Raw genomic sequence first — 21,121 nt, 5'->3', positions numbered from 1 at the left:
TTTAAATTCATGAAGAATCTAAATAAATTCAACTACCCAGATACTGCTTCAATCTCCCAAGTCTTGATTTTTTTTCCAATTAACCAGAAACGTAAATCTCATTAAAAGAGATGGCAGTGAACCAGACGGCGTTGTTGAAGGTGGGGTTGTGTGTATTGGGACTGTGTTTATTCGGCTACATAGTTGGTCCACCTCTATATTGGCATTTCATGGAAGGATTAGCAGCCGTCAGCCACACTTCCACCACTTGCTCACCTTGCCTCTGCGATTGCTCTTCTCAGCCTCTTCGCACAATCCCTGAAGGTATTCCCCCAAGATCTTCTTTCATCTTTTCTCGTTTCCATTTGATATGTCTTGGGTTTTATCATTGATGTCTTTGGTTCATGCAGGACTGAACAATGCTTCCTTTGCAGGTCAGTTTCCAGTTTCTTTATCATCGATGTATTTATTGCAATATAGAACTGACGTAATACAAAGAAATTTACCCTTGTTCTTTTACCTCTTCTGGGTTTTTTGGTTACTGTTTCACCGTTTTGCTCGTATTTTTGTTCTTTTAGGTACCAACTTTTCCTTAACAGATGTTATATCATGATTTGTGATCGGTATATTCCATAATTTTTCTTATGCTACTGTCTTTGCTCTCTAATCACTTGAAAAACTCAGCATGATTTACCAACACCACACCCAGATTTTTTTTAATAATGATTGAATGATTATGTAACAATGCTTTCTACATGATTGATTCCAGGATCTGGTTTTTAACAATGGCATAACCATGCTTTGTTTTTAAGATCGATTGCTAATGGATGATAGTTGAGAAAATTTTGAACTTTGTCACTGTAACGCTTATATAAGATAAAGTAGTAACTCTTGCAGAAAGAAACATGGTTTCTAAGAAAAATTTGGACGACACATCCCCGCCCGTTGCTTCCTTCGTTTACCTTTTATGTTGTCTCAAAGAGATTAAATGTTGGGATTGCTTGCTTGATAATTAATATTGGTAATATTTGATCCAAGGTAATCTAGATGTGTATGTAACATAAAATGTAATGACCCTTCTATTGCATTGACGGAAGCTAATGCCTTCATCTAAATGTTTATATAATTGTAGAGGAAATGATTTTATTCCCGGGTAATATTAGTGATTTAGGTTTCATTTATGTTTTAAATGGCTGATTCCTTTAAGGTTGAATTTGATATTTGTGGACTCCGCAAATCATGATCCGGGGGTGAATGAGGATACTGAAACGCACTTTGCTGAACTTTTGACGGAAGGGCTGAAGCTAGAGAAGCTGAAGCTTTGGAAAGTCAGCAACGTGCCGACACGGCATTACTTGAGGCTAAGAAGTGAACGTCTCAGTATCAAAAGGAGCGGACAAATGCATTCGGGTATGGAGGCATGCGAAGAAGCAAGGGAGAAAGCTGAAGAAGCACTGTCAGCTCAGATGAAATTGACAGCAAGGTGGGAAATAAGAGCTCGTCAAAAAGGGTGGAGAGAAAAGGTCCACAAATCTCGCACACAGTTGCAAGGTAATCTCCAGTTTGTCTAACGATCCACCATGGCCTGATAGGAAGAAGATCATTAGAAACGCATTGCTTTCTTTATTTTTCTCACTGTTCAGTTTGCAATATCATGTGTTGATTCTGGAAGATTTATTGTCATCATGGATTCCAGAGTAATCCTATGGGCAGTCTAATATAGGCATAGTAGTACACATTCTTTTATTTTATTTAATATCATTATCCATTCTTATTTATTTGATGAAAGGAACATTGGTCAAGAGACGATCTACTAATACTCTGTCCTCCTATATACTCGTTCTAATTCGCCTTCTCGACGGCTGTGATTTTACCAGAATCCCCACTGATTGAATCATACATTTGATACTTGTGAGCTACAATTAGTGAAGCTGACAGTGTCACATAATCCTTTGCAACACATTGCTTATTCGACTCGGTCAGTGACCCGGTCTGCGCTCCATTCGACCAGAAAAGTAATTCAGCATTCTTTCCCTTTCCCCACAAACCGATCCGGTCTAAAGCCCTCCAGTTCTTCAATAACTTTACCATCCCTCATGGCCAAAGGCTGGTACCCACAAAGCAACTCACCCTTTTTAATGTCGAAAAAACGAGTCATGAGAAGTGAGTTGGAAGTCCTTCCTAGCTGGCGCGTATTGAAACTGAACCGGCGGGTTCAAACGCAGTGTCTCGTAAACTACAGAGTTCACTAGCTCCATGTCTTTCACCTAGCTTGTAGCCCAGTTTTGTCACTAGCTATGGTGCCTAATAATGTGGGTAGAAAAGCTGAGAAACCACAATACGCATGAACCTGAGAATGAAGATCAAGTTGTGGATGTGTCGGACTTTGAAAGGCCGAACTCTTTTACACCGCACTGAACTCTTTACAGTGCTGTTCGATGAAGCCATAGAGTTTTTATGTAACCTCCACTTACGAGGGCGAAAGGATAAGCGTAGGAGTGAAGAAATATCTCAACCAGGGCTGAAAAGCTAGGATGGGGACGGTTGGGAGGAGTTGGAGGCCGAGCCATAGGTTGATGGCCAAGGGGCCGGAATCGGCAACACCAGGGTCGAGGGCAGGTTCGGCTCCGAGAAGGGACTTGCTTAAGTTGAAGAGGAAGGTTTGGAGGTGAGAGACGAAAGATGAGGAGCCGTCTTTGGAGATTTCGGATTCAGTGGTGTCGAAGAATTTGTGGAGGTTGATTTGGAGTTCCTCCACCCACACCTTGGATCCCCGCTTCAGGATGTCTAAAGCAAAGTTCTTGAGCTGTTCAATTCAAGCAAACGGACATCTCAGTAACATAAACAATGTATTAACAGGCGCACAAAAAAGTAACATACAAAGTTTTGTCCTCTTTTTTATCCAAATATCACCTGAAAAATAATTAAAAATAACACTCCTTTGAGATTATCTTTCAGATTGACAAATTGTTGTCACCTAAGACAAATTTTTTTTTGTTGCTGAAAGCATATTTTAAAAAAGTTTTTATAAAAAGCGCATTCTATTTAGAGAAAATTGTCTCAGTGACCAAAAATACCTTATAATATACGATTTTAACCAACTTTTTTTGGATTTGCCAAAATGACCAATAAAATCGCAACGCGATATCAAAATCGCAACGCGATTTAGAAAATCGGCAACGTTAAAAAGAAAATCGCAACGCGAGCTTCCAAGTTCGCAACGCGATTAGAAGAAATCGCAAGCATTGATAGAATTGCAATGCGATTGATAGAATCGCAATGCGATTGATAGAACGCAATGCGATTTAGAAGAAAATCGCAATGCGACTGAGAGAATCGCAATGCGACTGAGAGAATCGCAATGCGATTTATAGAATCGCAACGTTGAAAATAAAATCGCAACGGTCAAAAGAATAGTTAAAAAAATTTTGTTTCTTAAGAATTTCTCTAAAAGATAGTATCCGCGCGGACGTGTCGAAAACACGTATTACCACGACCACGACCACGACCACGACCACGACCACGACCACGACCCGACCCGACCGCCCGAGACGAGACGGCGCGCGGCGGCGCGCGAGAGTCCCCTTGTCCTCTTTCACTCAACAGGAAGTGCAAAATACAAGCCTTAAATATAATTCCCAATAGTGTTTCCAATACTATGTGGATTGAGCATTACCAACACTTGTTCCCAAATCATCATATTCTTCATAAGTTATCATCCATTACAATATGAATTATCGATAATAAATTAATTCATTTTAATAAGTATTTAAAATTATAACTTGATAAATACATGAAATAATTCTATTATTAAATAAATATATTTTTATATTAAAATTATTGAGATAGATATTTACTATAAAAGTAAAATTTTTTTTTTTCACGTACAACCTCTATGTGAATTAGTTTCACAATAAGTATCGATTATGCATTGGATTCTTTCGTATTAGATGTCTTTAATAAGATCTCATCATCATTCTTTTGTTCAACAATACCATATATTAATGAGGTATATGGTTCATTAACACGACTAATTCATATTGTAATGGATGATAACTTATGAAGAATAATGATATTGGAACAAGTGTTGGTAATGCTCAATCCCACATAGTTGGAAATACTATTGGGAATGGTATTAAGGCTTGTATTTTGCACTTCCTTGTGAGTGAAAGAGGACAAGGGGACTCTCGCGCGCCGCCGCCGCCGCCGTCTCATCTCGGGTCGGGTCGGGTCGGGTCGTGGTCGTGGTCGTGGTCGTGGTCGTGGTCGTGGTCGTGGTCGTGGTAATACGTGTCTTCGACCACGTCCGCGCGGATACTACTTTTAGAGAAAATCTTAAGAAACAAAATTTTTTTTAACTATTCTTTTGACCGTTGCGATTTTCTTTTTAACGTTGCGATTCTCTCAATCGCATTGCGATTCTATAAATCGCATTGCGATTCTCTCAGTCGCATTGCGATTCTCTCAGTCGCATTGCGATTTTCTTCTAAATCGCGTTGCGACTCTCTCAATCGCATTGCGATTCTATAAATCGCATTGCGATTCTATCAATCGCATTGCGATTCTATCAATCGCATTGCGATTTTCTTCTAAATCGCGTTGCGAACTTGGAAGCTCGCGTTGCGATTTTCTTTTGACCGTTGCGATTTTCTTTTTAACGTTGCGATTTTCTAAATCGCGTTGCGATTTTGATATCGCGTTGCGATTTTATTGGTCATTTTGGCAAATCCAAAAAAAGTTGGTTAAAATCGTATATTATAAGGTATTTTTGGTCACTGAGGCGATTTTCTCTTCTATTTATGTGGTGACAGTATGGCTATGTACTAGACTAAAATTAAATAAAAGGAGAAAAATAAAATTAAAATATGAAAAATTTAGATTTTTGTCCAAAAAAATAAACACACGTTATATGTTAAGACATATTTGCACAAACAGGAATTGAGCCAAGCAACATTAACGACGTGATTGTATAAGTCTTATCTTCAATCACTCAATCAATATATGTTTAAAATGTAACTTGAAAAAAACATATCTAAATAATGTGAGATATGAGAAACAATAGTCAAACTTGTTGATTATGAGTGTAAAAAACATGTCTTAAATTTGATTAGACCATGTCCTAAATCCGGTTGGTTGCTGTCTTTTAAAATACTCAATATCTTAATATTTTTTTTTTTTAAAAGTCATATTGGCATGAGCGTGATTAAGTTTAGGATTCATTGATAATTTTAAAATCGACATTTTCTCAAAATCCTATGTTGTGTGGATATGGATTTTTTTATTTCTTTCAAATTTATAAATATAGTGTTTAAACACAAATTAAATGAGATTAAAAATAAGATTAATGCACTTATATTAAATGAGTGATTAAAAATATGTGTCTTCAGTGTATATCAGCTTATTTATATTTTGAACAAAATTGTATAACTTCTTTTATATTTTAGTCGTTTTTACCTTTATTCATTTTAGGGTTTGTTTGTTTGTCGTAAAATGAATTACGGAATTGGTTTCCTCAAAATCCCGTGTTTGTTTCATGTAATTCGTTTTCTGGAAATTGTTTTCCCGTGTTTGTTTCATGTAATTCGTTTTCCGGAAAATGTTTTCCAGTGTTTGGTTGGAGGAAAACTGGTTGGTCAACGTAATTCATTTTCCTGGTCAACAGAATTCATGTGTTTTCTGGAAAATGACTTACGGTCTGATTTTCTGTAAGTCATTTTCTGAACTTTTCACTTCAAAGAATAAATACTCAAAATAATTTTATTATGATTTAATATTAATAAAATATTTTTAATATCATTTTCATCAAAATATTAATTATTAAAATATTAAAAATATATTTATTAATATTTATAATAATATAATATTATTTTTTTATATTATAATAAAAAATCAATTTATTATAATATAAGATATTATATTTTTATTTTAATAAATATATAATAATTTTTTTATATTTAATAATGAATATATTATGATATATTTAAATTAATATAATAATCTAATAATATTTTAATAGATATTTAAAATATACTAATTAATATTTTTAAAATATATAACACTTACTTTAATAAATAATTAATATAATTTATAATATTTTTTATTTCACTAAAATATACCAATTAATATTTTATTAATAAAATTATAAAAATAATATTTAATAATAAATAAATTTTTAATATTTTTAAAATAATAATATTAAGTTTTATGATAAATAATATTATTTATTGTATTTAATATTTGTAATAAATAATTTTTAAAAAACTCAACAATTAGTGGAAAAAAATTTAAATAACATATTCTAAACATCATAAAACGTTTTTCAGAAAAATGTAATTCATTTTACGTAAAACATTTTTTGGAAAACGTTTTCCAAAAATATAATTCATTTTCCAGAATTCAAATTCTAATAATTAATTTTTCAGTAATTTAAATTCCAATAATTAATTTTTCAATAATTCAAATTCTAGTAAAAATGTTTTTTTGAAGACGCTTCTTAAAAAAATATCTTTTCCCTTTGATACAAAAAGTGTTGATTAAAAAATAATTTAACCTATATATGGGTTAAAAAACCCAAGCTTATATCCTACGTATACTGGGTCTGGATCACACTCTATTTCATCCAAAACAACAATAAACATCCATTATCGAAGAATTGTGATATCAGATGACAAACATGTTATTATGTAGCACGTGTTTTATAATAATGCAGGTCAACAAAAACTTATCATCATTCAAAAATGTCAAGGTCCTTATCTTGCAGTTGGGCTCTATAAGGTGATTTTGACTAAACTAATACCGTTTAATCAAATATCTTTTTTTTAGAACCGTTTGATTTATATTTCTTGAAGTGACACTTTTTCGATTGAGATGGCGAAAGACGCATCTCCGGGGACACATTTTATCTGATTTTACGCTGAGTTGGATGCCACATGTGAAAGATGCATCTCCGGGGACGCGCTTTTCATTAAATGTCTTAAATGCCCATCACATTTTTCCCTAAGTACCCCTCCTCCTCCCCCTATATAAACCTCCTCAACCTCCCCTCATTCTTCACACCAAAATCATATTCTCCTATCTTATATAACTCAAATTCTCCAAATCTTTGAGTTTTAAATTTCTTATTAGTGGTAAGATTTTATTCTTAAGTTAATATATTTTTTAAAATAGTTATTATATTTTATATTAATATAATTATATAAATATTATTTTTTTATTAAAATAATATTTATATAATTATTATTTATTTAAATTTATTAATTAATTATTTTTTGCGCTACTTACTTTTTTTGTCTACAGTTATAATGGAAAGTGAAATGTTGTTTGCGATTGGATGCTGACCATATCTCCAGAATTTTAGCGATATGGTATTATTTTAGTGATATTGTTTCGTGTAACCGAAATGCCACGTCCGTTGCAAGGGATTGAAGCTAACTCTTTCAGAGTTAATCTGCATGAGAGGTGATGCGATTGTGGTTTCTTTCAAGCACTCAAATATCCATGCTCTCATGTCATTGCAGCTTTCTCACATTCGCATTTGGACTACAAAAATTATGTTGATCCCGTATACCAACTTTCACAAGTATTCAAGGTATATGAATTTGAGTTTCTGCCCATAGGAAACGAAAGAGACCTAGATGAAATTCAACTGGCTTACAATTGTACCAGATCCATTGCTATTGAGGGACTTAGGTCGTCCAAAATCTACTAGAATACATTGTGATATGGATATTCGGGAGAAGTCAACAGAACAAAAACGATGTGGCCATTGTAGAAACATTGGACACAGTAGAAAAAATGTTCAGCTCTATTATCATCACATAACCGTTAACCCTTATGTAACCTAATATTCTATTTAAATGAAAGTTTTTGTTTCTAATATTTAAATGTATTGCATTTTCTATAATTTCTCAATGATATAATAATAAGATTAAATGTGTAATATACTAATTTTATTAATTTATGCCAATATTTTGGTTAAATAATAATAACAGATGACTAAATTGATAATATTTAAATAATTAAGTGATAAAATTAATAGATCGATAATCAAAATAAAAATAATATATAATACGTGTATATAATAATTTTATACATTTTTTATATAACTACAATAAAATAAAACTAGTTTTCATCTATTGTTCTATCCAATTATGTGGTATACACTACACCTTTAAACACATTAAAAATACATTCGATAATATTAAATTATAACCGAAACAATTTACATAATATATTACTAATTTATAATAACAATAAAAATAAAATTTTTATTATTAAAAAAAATACCACCGTGACAACTGAATCAGTAAAACCCCGTGAAGGCGCGTCCACGGGGATGCACCTTTCACACGTGGCATTCAACTCAGTGTAAAATCAGATAAAACTCATATCTAGGGATGCGCCTTTCGCCACCTCAGCTGAAAGGGTGTCACTGCGGAAAATATAGGTCAAACGATGCTAAAAAAAAAGATATTCGATTAAACGGTGTATCAAATCGCCGTCCTACAAACAGCCTAGCTCTGTCGGTTTCATCGGGAATAGAGATCTCACAACGTCGGTGGAGGAAAACGGTGCTATTATTTGTTAAAAAGAACACACTTCTCCAGAAATAGTGGAGGATTTAAAGTAAATTCCACACCAATTATTTCCTTTCAGTTATCCAGTTCTTTACAGAAGCATGAAAGTAAGTGTTGAATCGACTAGAGTTATTCAGTGAAGTTTGATTTCATTTTGTAAATGTTAAGGGGGGAAATGTATACGTACCTGGCCATGTTATGGCTCCAACGTATCAAGATAAGCACAGACCCTGGTATTTCCGGTGTAGCTGGTGCTAGGCATGAACTCAAATGCCAAAAATATATTTCTTCTCCACATTTCCACGTCGAAGAGGTGAGCGAAAGAGCTGCAGTCAACGACGGCGATGACGTTGGGGTTCACTCCCAGGAAGAAAGGGAAACTCGGGGGAACATTTGTACGGAACACGTTGCTCTTGTGCTTCTCCATTCTTGACCGGAAGAAGGTGTAAGGTTCCCTGGAACCAGAAGTAGTCTAGACGATCGGAGATTGGTCCTACCAAAGGCCAGCCGTAGGATCCTGGGCAGGGTTTTAAATAACCTTATCGGTCATATTTTCAGTCGCGTCTCATCTATCACGGTTGTAAATATAACAAATATTATTGTGATATCACGATCGTTAATTTTTTCGGAATAATTGATTTTTTTTTTAAATAAAAAACCTGTTTTTTAAAAAAAAATAAAATAATAGAATAATAACAGAATAGTAGTCTGTTATTGTCGCAATTGGCTGTGATCTGTTAAATTGCTGCTGCGATCCGTCACTAATGATGTGATTCCGTTTCACACCGTTTTTTTTTTCACAATATAAATTTCAGACATCATCGTGATCGCGATATAACGACCGCAACGCTATTTGAAATCTTGATCCTCCTGGGATTGTATGAAGTGGGAAGTTCCTTGCTTGCCTTGACGACGATGGTGGTGTCCGTGACTGATGGTGATGATATGCCCATCATGGGCTGCCATAGTTATGGAGCTCTACCCAGAGTGTTTAACTTGGTCTTTTGTTTCTCATTTATTATCCTCCATGATCTGATGCCTTTTTCTAGTGATGTGAGCTAACTATGGATTTTGACAGTGGTGGGATCTTTCTATTTTTTAAATTTTATGAATTTGCTAAAAAAATTGGATTCTTTAATAATTTCATTTTTTTAAAAAAATTATAGACATATATATTTAATTATTTTTAATATTTTAAGCAATCTAATACAATATTTTTATGATTTCTATATTTGTATAAATTTTTAATAATTTTTATATTTTTTTGGCATGATGATAAATTTTTACTCTATTTTTAACAAATGATCATTTTATCTCTTATTTTTTGGGAGCATTTTAGTCCCAAATATTGTAGTTTTTGATCAAAATGATCCCTATCACATAAAAAGCTTTAATTGACTAACGTTCAAATATGTCATTGATACGGTACTTTTACATGTATTTAATGATGGCGTAACATTTACAACATTATTAATTAAAACATACGTGAAAAGATTACATGATTAGACTATTTTAATTAAAAAAATTAAACTGTTAAAGATTAAAAAATACTATAAAAAAGATAATAGAAAGTAAAGTGACCGTTTGTATAAATATTAAATATTAATTATGTCATTATGTCCCTTTTTTTTTAATCTCTCTATACTCTGATTTCTAACTTTGTCATTATAAACATGCATTTAACTATCTATAAATATATTCAATTATAATGAATTTATTAATTTAACATTTTAGAAACATTAACGAATGAAAACCTAGCACCAAATAGACCCAAAAATGAAGAATTTGTCCATTCATATTCGGTTACTTAACCATATAAGGAGCACACACAGTCAGGCAGGCATTTCCGAGTTAAAAACCATTAAGACGACATTAACATTCGAATATTGTACCTTTTGACCTTGAAATCAAAACTATGAATTAAATTTCTCTTCATTGCTTTCTTTAATTATCATTACAGTGAAGGAGCAGATGATGAAGAATTCAACCATGAAGCCCTAAAAATATGTAGTGTGAGCGGACCAACATCTAAAGCACGGAGCTTCCGAGTTTTAGAACGTTCATCATCAACTCAATGATCCACCATCTTTACTAGGCAATGGAGTAAACCTTTTCGACGTACGTTTCGTCGCAATGAGCGACGGTTCTTGCTCCCATTCTCCCGTGGTCACATTATTGTCACCGTCACTCACACAATCGTCTGCAGATTTGAAAACAGGGACATATGCATTCTGAAGGACCCTTTCAAGTTAAAGTTCGATTCCTTCGCTCGCTCCAATGTGTCCTTCATCATTGCTTCCTGGAAAACGCAACAGTTCATATGAAGTCTAGTAATAGAACTGCAATCAAGTGTATGTAAAACGGACCTGTAAAGGATATCTAAAAGCTGGCTCATAACGCCCTTTGCAGAACCTGTGGAAGCATATGGTCATATGGGAAGTGTGATAAGCAATGGAGTCGACTGCGATGCTCCTTTCGTGCTCAGTAATCCCATTAGCAGAAGCTGCGACTATTAATGCCACGATGATACGTACATGAACATGAGGCCAGAATGCTGCAGCACTTTCGTTCCTGATTGTAGACATTTATGATCTACAAGTTCATTTCAGTATGTATTAGCCAACAGACTATGAAACAACTATTGGATTATGTATTTAAATAAATCAGGTGGACTATCAGTAATGTTTAAGCCAAGTACAATGAACAAGTTCTTTAAGATGCCGGTTCTTACTTGATGACGGTATACGACGTAAGCGAAGCCAAAGAATACTATCATGAAGGGAAGTAAAATAGGTGTCACCACAGCATAAACAAGACCAAGTAGAAAGTAGAGTTGTATTTGAGGTTCGCCTGTATTGAAACCGATGGTTCCGGGATCCATAGCCTCTTCCCGGTCCTTTTCAGTCTTAACCAAGAAGAAATTCTTCAAGTGATAGATTATCAAGGGCTTCAACCTCAGTATCTCCCCAGCAACTCCAGCCCAACCATCAACCTATAAAAGTAATGAAGAACGTTGCCTTCATTGGAATCGAGACACCAATCGTCTTCGGTATCCTACAAGCAGACATGTAAGGTCTTATAAGAGAAACACTCAAATTACAAGTTAACATCAGCCAACAGATGAGATGAATGACAGTAAAGAGCAATGCATATGAAACCAGTCCAGCAATTGTATGGTGAAGTGGAAGGCATAAGTGAGAACGTACTGATCAGTAGACTGGTGGATAAAATTATTCAGTTGCTGAAACGCAGTTCCGGTTATAATGCTCCCAAGAAACACATTAACAAATTGGAAGATATAATATCTGCTTGCAGATCTCCTTTCAAGAGAAGATAGGCTAATAAATCCTTCGAACTTCGACATTATCATCAATATTGTAGGCAGAAATATAAGGAATATCTTCAGAGCAATCCCAGGAAGAAAACCTTGAATGAGTGACTTTATGAATTTCCTGCAGGAAGATATGAATGTTGTTAGTTTATGCAGGGAATGAAAAAGATCAGGCATCAGCAGAAAGACGAGAACTCACACTTCGATGATCGGTTTTAAGAAGGGAAACGCTTTCTCAATGCTTTCTATATTAGCAAGGGATTGTACGATTGCTATAGGAATCATGAAAAAGAAAGTGAGAAAAAAGAATGCAACACCAACAAGAAGCCTCCATTGTGAGAAAACAAATGGAATTGCCAGGTTTTCCCAGTACACATCTCGTGGTTCCGGAGCCCACTCGGTCACCATGTAGTTGGTTCCTAGATTGTTGAGTTTGTGCACAAACAGCAGCACCCCATCGAGTTTTGAACGAAACAAAGGCTGCTGGTATTATCGATTTCGGGTTGCTTGTAACCTCCTCTCTTTCAACAGATATCTGATAATCATTAAGGAATAATAATACAGGAAGCAAAGAGCTCTTATCAGTTAGAAGATTAATACAGGAAGCATCTCTACTTACATCTCTAGATAATCTCTCAGCTTTCGATGTATAAAAGTCGATTGCATCTACTCTGTTACCCCAAAGGCCAAGGAAACCAGTCTGTTTGATGGAGGAGAAAGGGTAAACTAAAAGCATTCATAGACATGCTATAAAAATGTGAAAAAAGAAATACACCTTGATTGAACGTATCTTAGAGGGATTCCTTTGATATTATTTGATAGTAGTCGAGCCAGTTCTGGATTTTCTTCCTCTCATTCACCAATTCTGAAAGCTTGTTAGCATTATAAACAACCTGCAAGCAATAAGCCCAATGTTATATAAGATTATGTAGGATCATATAATTTTGATGTTCATGTATGATATCGAACCCGCTGACTGAGATAGTGATCTGGATGGTTTACAAGAAAGAAGTGTTCGACAAGCTCCGTAACTGATTCATGTGGATCCGGTGGGACATTCCTAACCAGTACCTTCATCAAAAAAAATTATGTCAGAAACAAGAAACAAAAATAACTATGATTCTGTGTAGATCCGTAGCAGGAAAATGGAGAATTCAGAATCTGTGCTTACTGTGAACTGATCTGGACGTCGTTGCTCGGATGCAAGGAAATGTAACCGCATTGCTGCCACGATCTCGTACTCTCTTTCAGAACGTAGCATGTCCAAAACGTAAAGGCATAAGCCATTACCAAATGCGTCCAAAACCTGCAAATTGAAACAAAAAACGTGTTGAAATGAAAATGCTGTGATTTGCTGTCAAAATCATTGAGAAACTAGTTCACCAGCCTCTAAGGAAATCATGTAAACTATATTGTGAAAGCATATTGATACCTATTCGATCCAATCGGAATATTTGATATAGAGAGCTTATCGATATCGCTGTATGTTAAACCCGAATGCTCCAATGTATTATTGGTCCAGTTAACCGGAATCATTACCGTAAACGCTAAGATTGCGACCGGAACAATATTTCAGCCTGCAGAGGAACATGGCATTAGTCTACTATGATAAAAAGTAAATATTTTCAGTTTGCTGATAATGAGTTTGATACATACCCCAACAAGTAAATCCTTAAGTAAATAACAGAATCCAATCCGGCATGGTTTATCAGCTCAGGCTCCGGCATTCGGAGAGCGGCCGGCATCCAGTTGAGGAACCTGATATACGACCTCCAGTCAAAATTCACAAACCTGCTCCCAAACGCACCACCATTCACCAATGGACTGCTCCTTAAACCCTTGAGATACCATTTCGGGAAGTAAACTCGATCATTCACTGGTTGAATACGAAGAATCGCAAATGCCAGAAGGAAAGCAAATGCTGTCAGAATATTGATAGCTGCTGCAACTCCGATATCGCTTAAAGTAGCCATGTTTTTTTTTTTTTTGCTTCAACGAAGAACAATGATCACTTTCCTGGAAACATATAGAAAATTAAAGAAAAAGGTTAAGTCCTTTATGTGAATGATTAAACTTTAGTACTAAAAACCCATCCTTTTCATTCTTTTTTATATTTGAAACACAAAGATTCAAACTTGAAGTTGTTATTTGTCCAGATTTTCGGGGCAACCAAACAAAAACTTTCCCACGCAGCCAGTACAGTTACCTTTTCCCTTCCAACTTATTAACAACGAAGCAAACACTAAAGCTCGTCGTCAGAAGCAGGCGAACGCTAGGAAAAGTCCATCATTCTGATCAAGAAATATACCAGTGCGATTTGCACATTCCTTCTTTGCTTTTCTTCTGAAATGGAAAAAGATCGAATTATAAAAGGAAACGGAGGTCAGGTCAGGTGGAAAGAATCTATATACTCTTTATTTTGTATTTAACATCAACTGAAACTGATGAACTGCAGCCGTTTTCTATTTTTTAGCGCTTTTTATTTGTACATTGATTGGTATTGAAGAAGACACAAAAGGAGAGAGCCGAGAAAGGTAAACGGTTCATTAGATTTCATAACATTCACGTTTTATATAATAAGTTAGGGTGAACTACAAGTTTAGTACCCCAACTCAATTTTATTCTGTTTTGATCACCCAACTAATTTTTTTAAAATCAAACTTAACGTTTAGATTTTGTTTCATTTTGGTCACCCGTCATTAAAATTTTTTTTTGATGCTGACATGTCATAATAAGGTAATGTCATGTCATTATTGAAAAAAATAAAAAAATGTAATATCAACAGTTCTATTAATTTTTTAACGATGTGTGACCAAAATGAAACCATAATATAACATTAAGTATGATTTTGAGAAAAATAGTTAAATAACCAACACGAAACAAAATGCTAGTTGGGTACTACATGTGTAGTCTACCCAATAATTTATATGATTAATATTTGATGTATTTATCTATATTCTACTAATAGTCACTATTTCTTATATTATATCATATTTTATTATCAATTATCATACCAGGTTATTATCCAAAGCCTATTTTGATAACTTTATTTTTATATCATAATTACAAATTATAAGGGTTATTACACATTTTTAGTTTATTATTGTTATTTTTCGATGTATGAATTTTTATATATTTTATATCATATTGTGTTTTAAATTATTACATATATATATGTGTGTTAAATTCTCTAATAAAAAAGTTAAATTCTAAATTTTAAAATGCTAAATGGGGTATAAATTTTCTGATTTAAAAAATAAAAGTTTTATTTAATTAAGAAATCATTAATTATTTCTTTCTGTTAAATATCACTTTAATGGTGACTAATGAAACTGATTAAGATTTTCAATTAATTGTTACTTTGATTTTATGGAATTGTTACAAGGATTCCTTTTATGACTTGTAACGATAGATTCAATAATAAAAAATGCCTAAAGCTGTTAAAATATAGTGATACTCATTCATTGGAATTTAACACTCATTATTGTAATATTATTATTATTTAACGGTATGCAAATAAAATTTGAGAATGGATATTAGTAAGATGGACAACTAATATAAAATATATATAAAGAATTAGACTTTGTAGCATATAGCCAACTCTAAAACAACAAGTTTATTAGTATAAGAATAAGGTATTTAAATCCAAAAAGGGTTGTTTTTCAGTACATGCATTTTCGGTTTTATATACATAAAACATAATGAAATTTAATACGTTATGTCCGCAATTTTCATTGCATGTATTAATTTTCAGTACATGCAATAATAGTACCCGTTATGTACTCAATTACAATAAACACATCGAAAATACGACTGCAACCACAATTTAAGTTTATATAATGAACCCAAAGTTGATAATTTCATGTTTATGTAGAACTGTATTTTAATTCACTTTGAAATCGAATACGTTTAAAATATTTTTTTATAATCGTTCAAAATAAAAATATTTAATTAATGAAATTAATTAAATAATAACATCAACTCAATAATAAACATTATGAATAATATGAATATTACAATTTATTAACTTTTAAGATTAAATTTATAATTATTTCAGTATACTAAAACTAAATGATCGTGTTTAATCAAATTCGATAGTAACATTGGGTTTTTCGCAGAAGTTTGAGGGCCCGGTAACCAACTTTATTTATTTGTAATGTTTTCATAATATTTCAGTTTTAATCAAATTCCAGATATAAAATATTTTATATGTTGTTCATTTTTTACACTCTATAGGACAAAATTGACCAAATATTCAATAGCTCTCACATCATCATCACTCTTTTTATTTAGTCAAATTGATTCATGTTTCCACATTGAGTTAATATGATATATGTATATATAAACACACAAACCTGGGTAATGTCACTAAAACTCTCCCATATGCCAACATATGGTAATCAGCTAAAACAGCCAAGGTTCAAAGGATTCAAATGATCTTTCAAGCCAGACAGATTTAACAGTTCACATTTGAATGGCATGTGAAAATAAAATGAAACTAAAACCACATTGTAACTTGAAATCTGCAGACATAATACTTTGTTCTCTAAAACCAACATACACCCCTCACTAAGGGTAAGAGTCATACAATATGCCAAACACTCTATGCTTAGATACTCCAATCCAGATTTTATAGAGTAGAGCATTTAGTTGGAAAAACTTGCAGCAAGCAGTAACCAGAGCTAAAAAATATGATTACATTTATATCAATATCAAAACCAATACCAACCAAATGCAAATCAAAACATTCATTAAAACAAAATACCATCCGCCACATTAAGAACAAAACTGAACAAGTCTTTTAACACATTGAAAAGGGATAGCAATCAGATTTAGTCACCTTTTTCCTAATAGAGCATCCTTCGGTGAGTCTAGCTTACCACCATAGGCTGGCAGACGGTCTGGCAATTACCACATACCACCACTGTTTGGGAGTGGCTAAATACAGTCGTTCTGCCAAGAAAGCATAAAACCCAGAAATTAACAAATGAAACCACATTTACAAATACAAAATTGGATAGTATTTAACACCCTAAATCAAAATCAAAATAACTTACATATTGAAGCAGCCTTGACATTTGACATCCTTCGAGAGATAAAAAGCAAAGGCGAGAACCAAGTTATCCACCTATAGGACAAATCATAATTCGAAAACAAAGAAAGAAAGATTAATGTATTACCATAAAATATTAGGTTAAATGAACAACGACCAAGCGAAGCAAATGTAAAAAGATGATGGAAGATTTACCATGTTTTGCGGTGAGAGGTGGATGACGGCTTAGGTCGGGGTGGAAGCTTGATTGAAGCGAGAAGCACTTGGAAATGATTTTTGGGTTAGAGTTGTTAGACCCCATATACGAGAGTGGATTATATTTTTAGTATAATGATAAAATTACCCTTCAATGTTTAAATAATAGTTACTTTGTCTCTTATTTTTTAAAGTATTTAATTCACAATATTTCAATTTTGATCAAACAATAACGTTTGATGAAATTGTTAGTTGAGTAACGATCAACATATGTTACTGACGTAATATTGTATTATGTTTCAATTACTATTTCATACATATCATTATCACTTTGATGATATCTATTAAGAAGACATACACAATTACTATACCGTGCTTATGATATGCTCGTAACATCTTCATATAAAAATAAACCGTAAAATGTAATAACTATTATTACCTCTATTAGAAGTTTTGTGCAGGATTCGGGGGCTTGTACCTTTTATGCACCATCTCCCCCGATAACATGATTCTCTCCACCCTCTATCTTATTAGATTAATGTCGATGGTGGGTATTCTTTGGCAATGAAGAAAACTACTTCCGGAGTGGTTATTCAAGATGGACATGGTCACGTCTTGGGTTCCTGCTACCAAGCACAAAGCTCGCTCTCATCAATTGTAAAAAAAAGTACTTTTGAGTCTTTTGAATATTAAAACTTATAAATGATCAATGATTATTCATATGTTCTAAAATAAGATTTTTATGTTAAAAAAATTTGTGATCACCTAAGATGAACATTAACCTATTGATTGGGTACGATAAATCTGATCTTATAATCGTTTTAGTTCTATTTTGTGAATCGAATCTTCATATACATTATTATCGAGCCAATACTTAAAAACAGCGACGGTACGAGTAGATATCATTAAAATGTGATTTTATGTATCTTATTCACCAGGTTAAGTCCAACTATATCAACATTAATTTTTAATAGAAAATGATGATTTTGAAATATAATAATCGAGTAATCATTTTATAACTTTTAATAGTCAATGCACTCGATAAAACAAATTCTTATAATCATAATTATTTTATATTTTAATAGTTAGAGTAATCAATAAAGAAAGCAACAGTAAAGCCATTTGTATGCTTTACCCGGTATATTAACCTTGAATTAATTGTTGACTAATTCCTTTAATCTAGACTTAGGCTGTCTTGTAAATCAGTTTGCGAATCCATTGCTGAAGATGGAAATGTGAATTGGATGCATACTTAATGTATGAATATCCTACATCATAGTCATGAAACTTCTTGTAACAATTTTCAACGTTACATCATTTTGTACATGAATAAATTCCTTACTTTGCAATAGAAAAAATATCCACTTTTCAACACGGATTAAATATACGTGGCACGTCTTCTTTTTGGGGTTGAAAACAAGGCTTTCCAATTGGTTTGGCAGCTGAATGTATGTTTATCTACTTTCTTCTCCAAGTATAATTTTATATTTGACATATTACGACGCTGGTTTAAATTTATATTATTGATAAATCAACTGCCACATATTATATTAATAAATTTTCGATTTTTTTTTTTAGTTTTGAATGAAAAATTGATCCAAACGTTTTTGAGGAAATCGTGAAACCAATTGTTGGTTCATAAATGTGCAGACGTACACAATGTTGGTAACGTGAATGTCCGAACCGGTCGAGCCCTATGTGGGCTTACAGATATTTTAACCCAAATTTAAAATATTTTTCCTCAAATAGAGTATACATTTTTAAAATGTTTTGGATTTAAAATGATAAATATTAAAATGTTACTTTAATTAGAACAATAATTTTGAAAATTATTGATTCTCATTAATTAAATATTTCATTAGGTCAAAAAATTTCAATAGTGGCAAGGGAATAGTTTGTGATCTCTGTAGAAGTTCAATTGTAGTTGATCATCAAGTTGTTGTATCTTGGGAGACAGACGACAAATTAACTCAAACATCATAGAAGTGTTTAAAAATATTTATTGTGAAAATTGTGTAGTTACAAGCTTCAACTTGTTTCTAATCCATTAATCTAAAATCATGCATTTGTTTCTAAAATTTTTTCCGATTATTTTAATAAGATATTTTCTTTTTCTTTTTTTTTTTATCTCGGATAGTTATACTTTTAAAGGTTATAACTCTTGTCCGAATCAAAAGAAGCCAATCACATAATTGTTGTAACACTTTGTTTTCATCAACAATTTAAGTGCTTATAACCGCAGTAAACAATTTGTTTCATCAACAATTTTTTTTTTAATGGGTCTGTTAGCAATGGATATGATTATGAATGATGTAAACAAATAAAACTATGAGTGGAGGAGTCGAATTTGAATCAGAGAAAGACTGAAATCCAATATCCACAGCCGACCTTTCTCTACGTGTCTACATGTGTTGATGATCTGAATTTGATTAATGTGGTAATGCAACTACGCGGCTCTAATTAAGGTCAACAACTCTATGGTCTTTTTAAAACATAATCCAGTTCGTCGGTGTAAGAATTCTGACTTCATTATATCCAAATGCCCTTTTCCGAATCATAATTAAAAGTCCAACAGCGAGCCCTTCTCTTCCCTTCCAGTTTTCACAATTACTTTGCGTATTCTGGTGTCCTTGTCCCCTATTAATGCTGACTTTACCCCCAATAAGGACCCTGATCAAATGTGTTTGGCCTAATTAATCCAGCATTTATATACAGATCTCGTATTTATGTATATCGAATTTTATGTAGTTTTCAGACTGTCAAGTCCCCATTGATCCAACGGTGGAGGCTATGCCTACCAGAATATAACTAAGATCGTAAGGCAAAATGGGGTCAAATGGAACCTAAAACTTGAAGAATCTGAATGCACATATGAGAAATGGTCCAACGCCTCCCCATATATAATAAGAAACGGGCTTTAAGCTATGACTGCCTTTCCGTATCATCTTTCTCAAACAAAAAGATGAATCGCTTTCAGCTTTGCTCTTCTTGTTATTCTCCTCCTCTTAACTCCCGATCCAAGCAATCCGGAGGAAACATCCTTGTATCTCACCCTTCAGACAAAGGAACCAGACAGCCCGGGCAACAGGTTTTTCATCCAGGTCGACTGGTTCACCATTTACAGGCAATTCGAGGAGAAGCGAAAGGTTCCCACAGGGTCAAACCCATTACAACAAGCGATGATAACTCAAAACTTCAGATATAGGTAGCATCTTTTTGAATGATTTGGTTGATTATCATAGAATAGGGCTTGCTCGTAGTGTATCGATGTAAAACAAGTAGAGAAAGGAATTTGCATGTGGTTTTAGATTAAATTAAAGGAGTTGTTCGATTCATTGACTTGCCTCTATGTAGGCTTTGAATCGGAGGCATAATGGATGAACATCATAGTTTGTAAGCTCGAATTACAGAGATTTTTATATCAGTTACATATATATTTCATTTTCTTTAGCAGAACCTTATGTAAGCTGTCACCTAATTGATAGGCTGAGGAGCTTTGCTTGTGGCCTCTCCTTTGATTGTTTAGGATGGTTGTTCCCATGTATGAAACCAATGCTTCATGGAGGTTTTCTAGGAAGTTAAATTGCATCTTAGTGAACCTGTTCATGGGATCAAATGGATTGGGACTGTATTAACAATTTATTTCTTGTAATTTCGATGAGACTTATAGACTGATCGGTGTCGATGAATTTTGTTTCCATGAGCAAGTAGAGCGTAATGAAAATAAAATACGATAATTTCATTAAAACTATTCCATCTCTCAATCATGTTCGAAGAATTGTATAATAACTAGTTATATGATCTTTTACTTGGCACTGAATGCAATTTCAAATACAACTGGCAAACAGTCAAAATGAGATTTTTAAAAAATGACCCACACTAGTCTGAAAGCTATTATGAATGAAGCATAAATGGAGTGGTTAGCTAGTCTTTAATGGCAGTTCAATTGCCCATAATTCCATACACCCACCATGCAATCAAGGTTGC

At 33.3% G+C, this 21,121-nt stretch overlaps 2 protein-coding genes and 1 pseudogene across 2 annotated transcripts; 2 read left to right on the top strand and 1 right to left on the bottom strand.

Moving 5' to 3' along the window:
- The first annotated feature begins 95 nt into the window (after window positions 1-95).
- LOC120196706 lies at window positions 96-593 on the top strand. The gene is made up of 2 exons (XM_039198445.1): window positions 96-303; window positions 390-593. The coding sequence occupies exons 1-2, from the start codon at window positions 111-113 to the stop codon at window positions 590-592; spliced, it is 396 nt and encodes a 131-aa protein (XP_039054376.1). The 5' UTR covers window positions 96-110; the 3' UTR covers window position 593.
- Window positions 594-734: 141 nt separating this feature from the next.
- On the top strand, window positions 735-1,550 carry LOC120196858. Its single transcript, XM_039198556.1, has 2 exons — window positions 735-754; window positions 1,187-1,550. The coding sequence occupies exons 1-2, from the start codon at window positions 735-737 to the stop codon at window positions 1,548-1,550; spliced, it is 384 nt and encodes a 127-aa protein (XP_039054487.1).
- Window positions 1,551-1,745: 195 nt separating this feature from the next.
- LOC120196705 lies at window positions 1,746-13,859 on the bottom strand (annotated as a pseudogene).
- Between the last annotated feature and the right edge of the window lie 7,262 nt (window positions 13,860-21,121).

Source organism: Hibiscus syriacus, unplaced genomic scaffold (assembly GCF_006381635.1).
Source record: "Hibiscus syriacus cultivar Baekdansim isolate YM2019G1 unplaced genomic scaffold, ASM638163v2 tig00117034_pilon, whole genome shotgun sequence".
Lineage (NCBI taxonomy): Eukaryota > Viridiplantae > Streptophyta > Magnoliopsida > Malvales > Malvaceae > Hibiscus > Hibiscus syriacus.
Note: the sequence above shows the minus strand (reverse complement) of the source record. Positions and strands in the feature narration are given on the sequence as shown.

What these genes read in the sequence shown, in the direction of transcription:
- LOC120196706 (XM_039198445.1), top strand. Translation starts at nt 111, where the DNA reads ATGGCAGTGAACCAGACGGCGTTGTTGAAGGTGGGGTTGTGTGTATTG. An exon ending in TCTTCGCACAATCCCTGAAG is followed by an intron (nt 304 to 389) that starts GTATTCCCCCAA and finishes TGGTTCATGCAG; the next exon opens with GACTGAACAATGCTTCCTTT.
- LOC120196858 (XM_039198556.1), top strand. Translation starts at nt 735, where the DNA reads ATGATTGATTCCAGGATCTG. An exon ending in ATGATTGATTCCAGGATCTG is followed by an intron (nt 755 to 1,186) that starts GTTTTTAACAAT and finishes GATTCCTTTAAG; the next exon opens with GTTGAATTTGATATTTGTGG.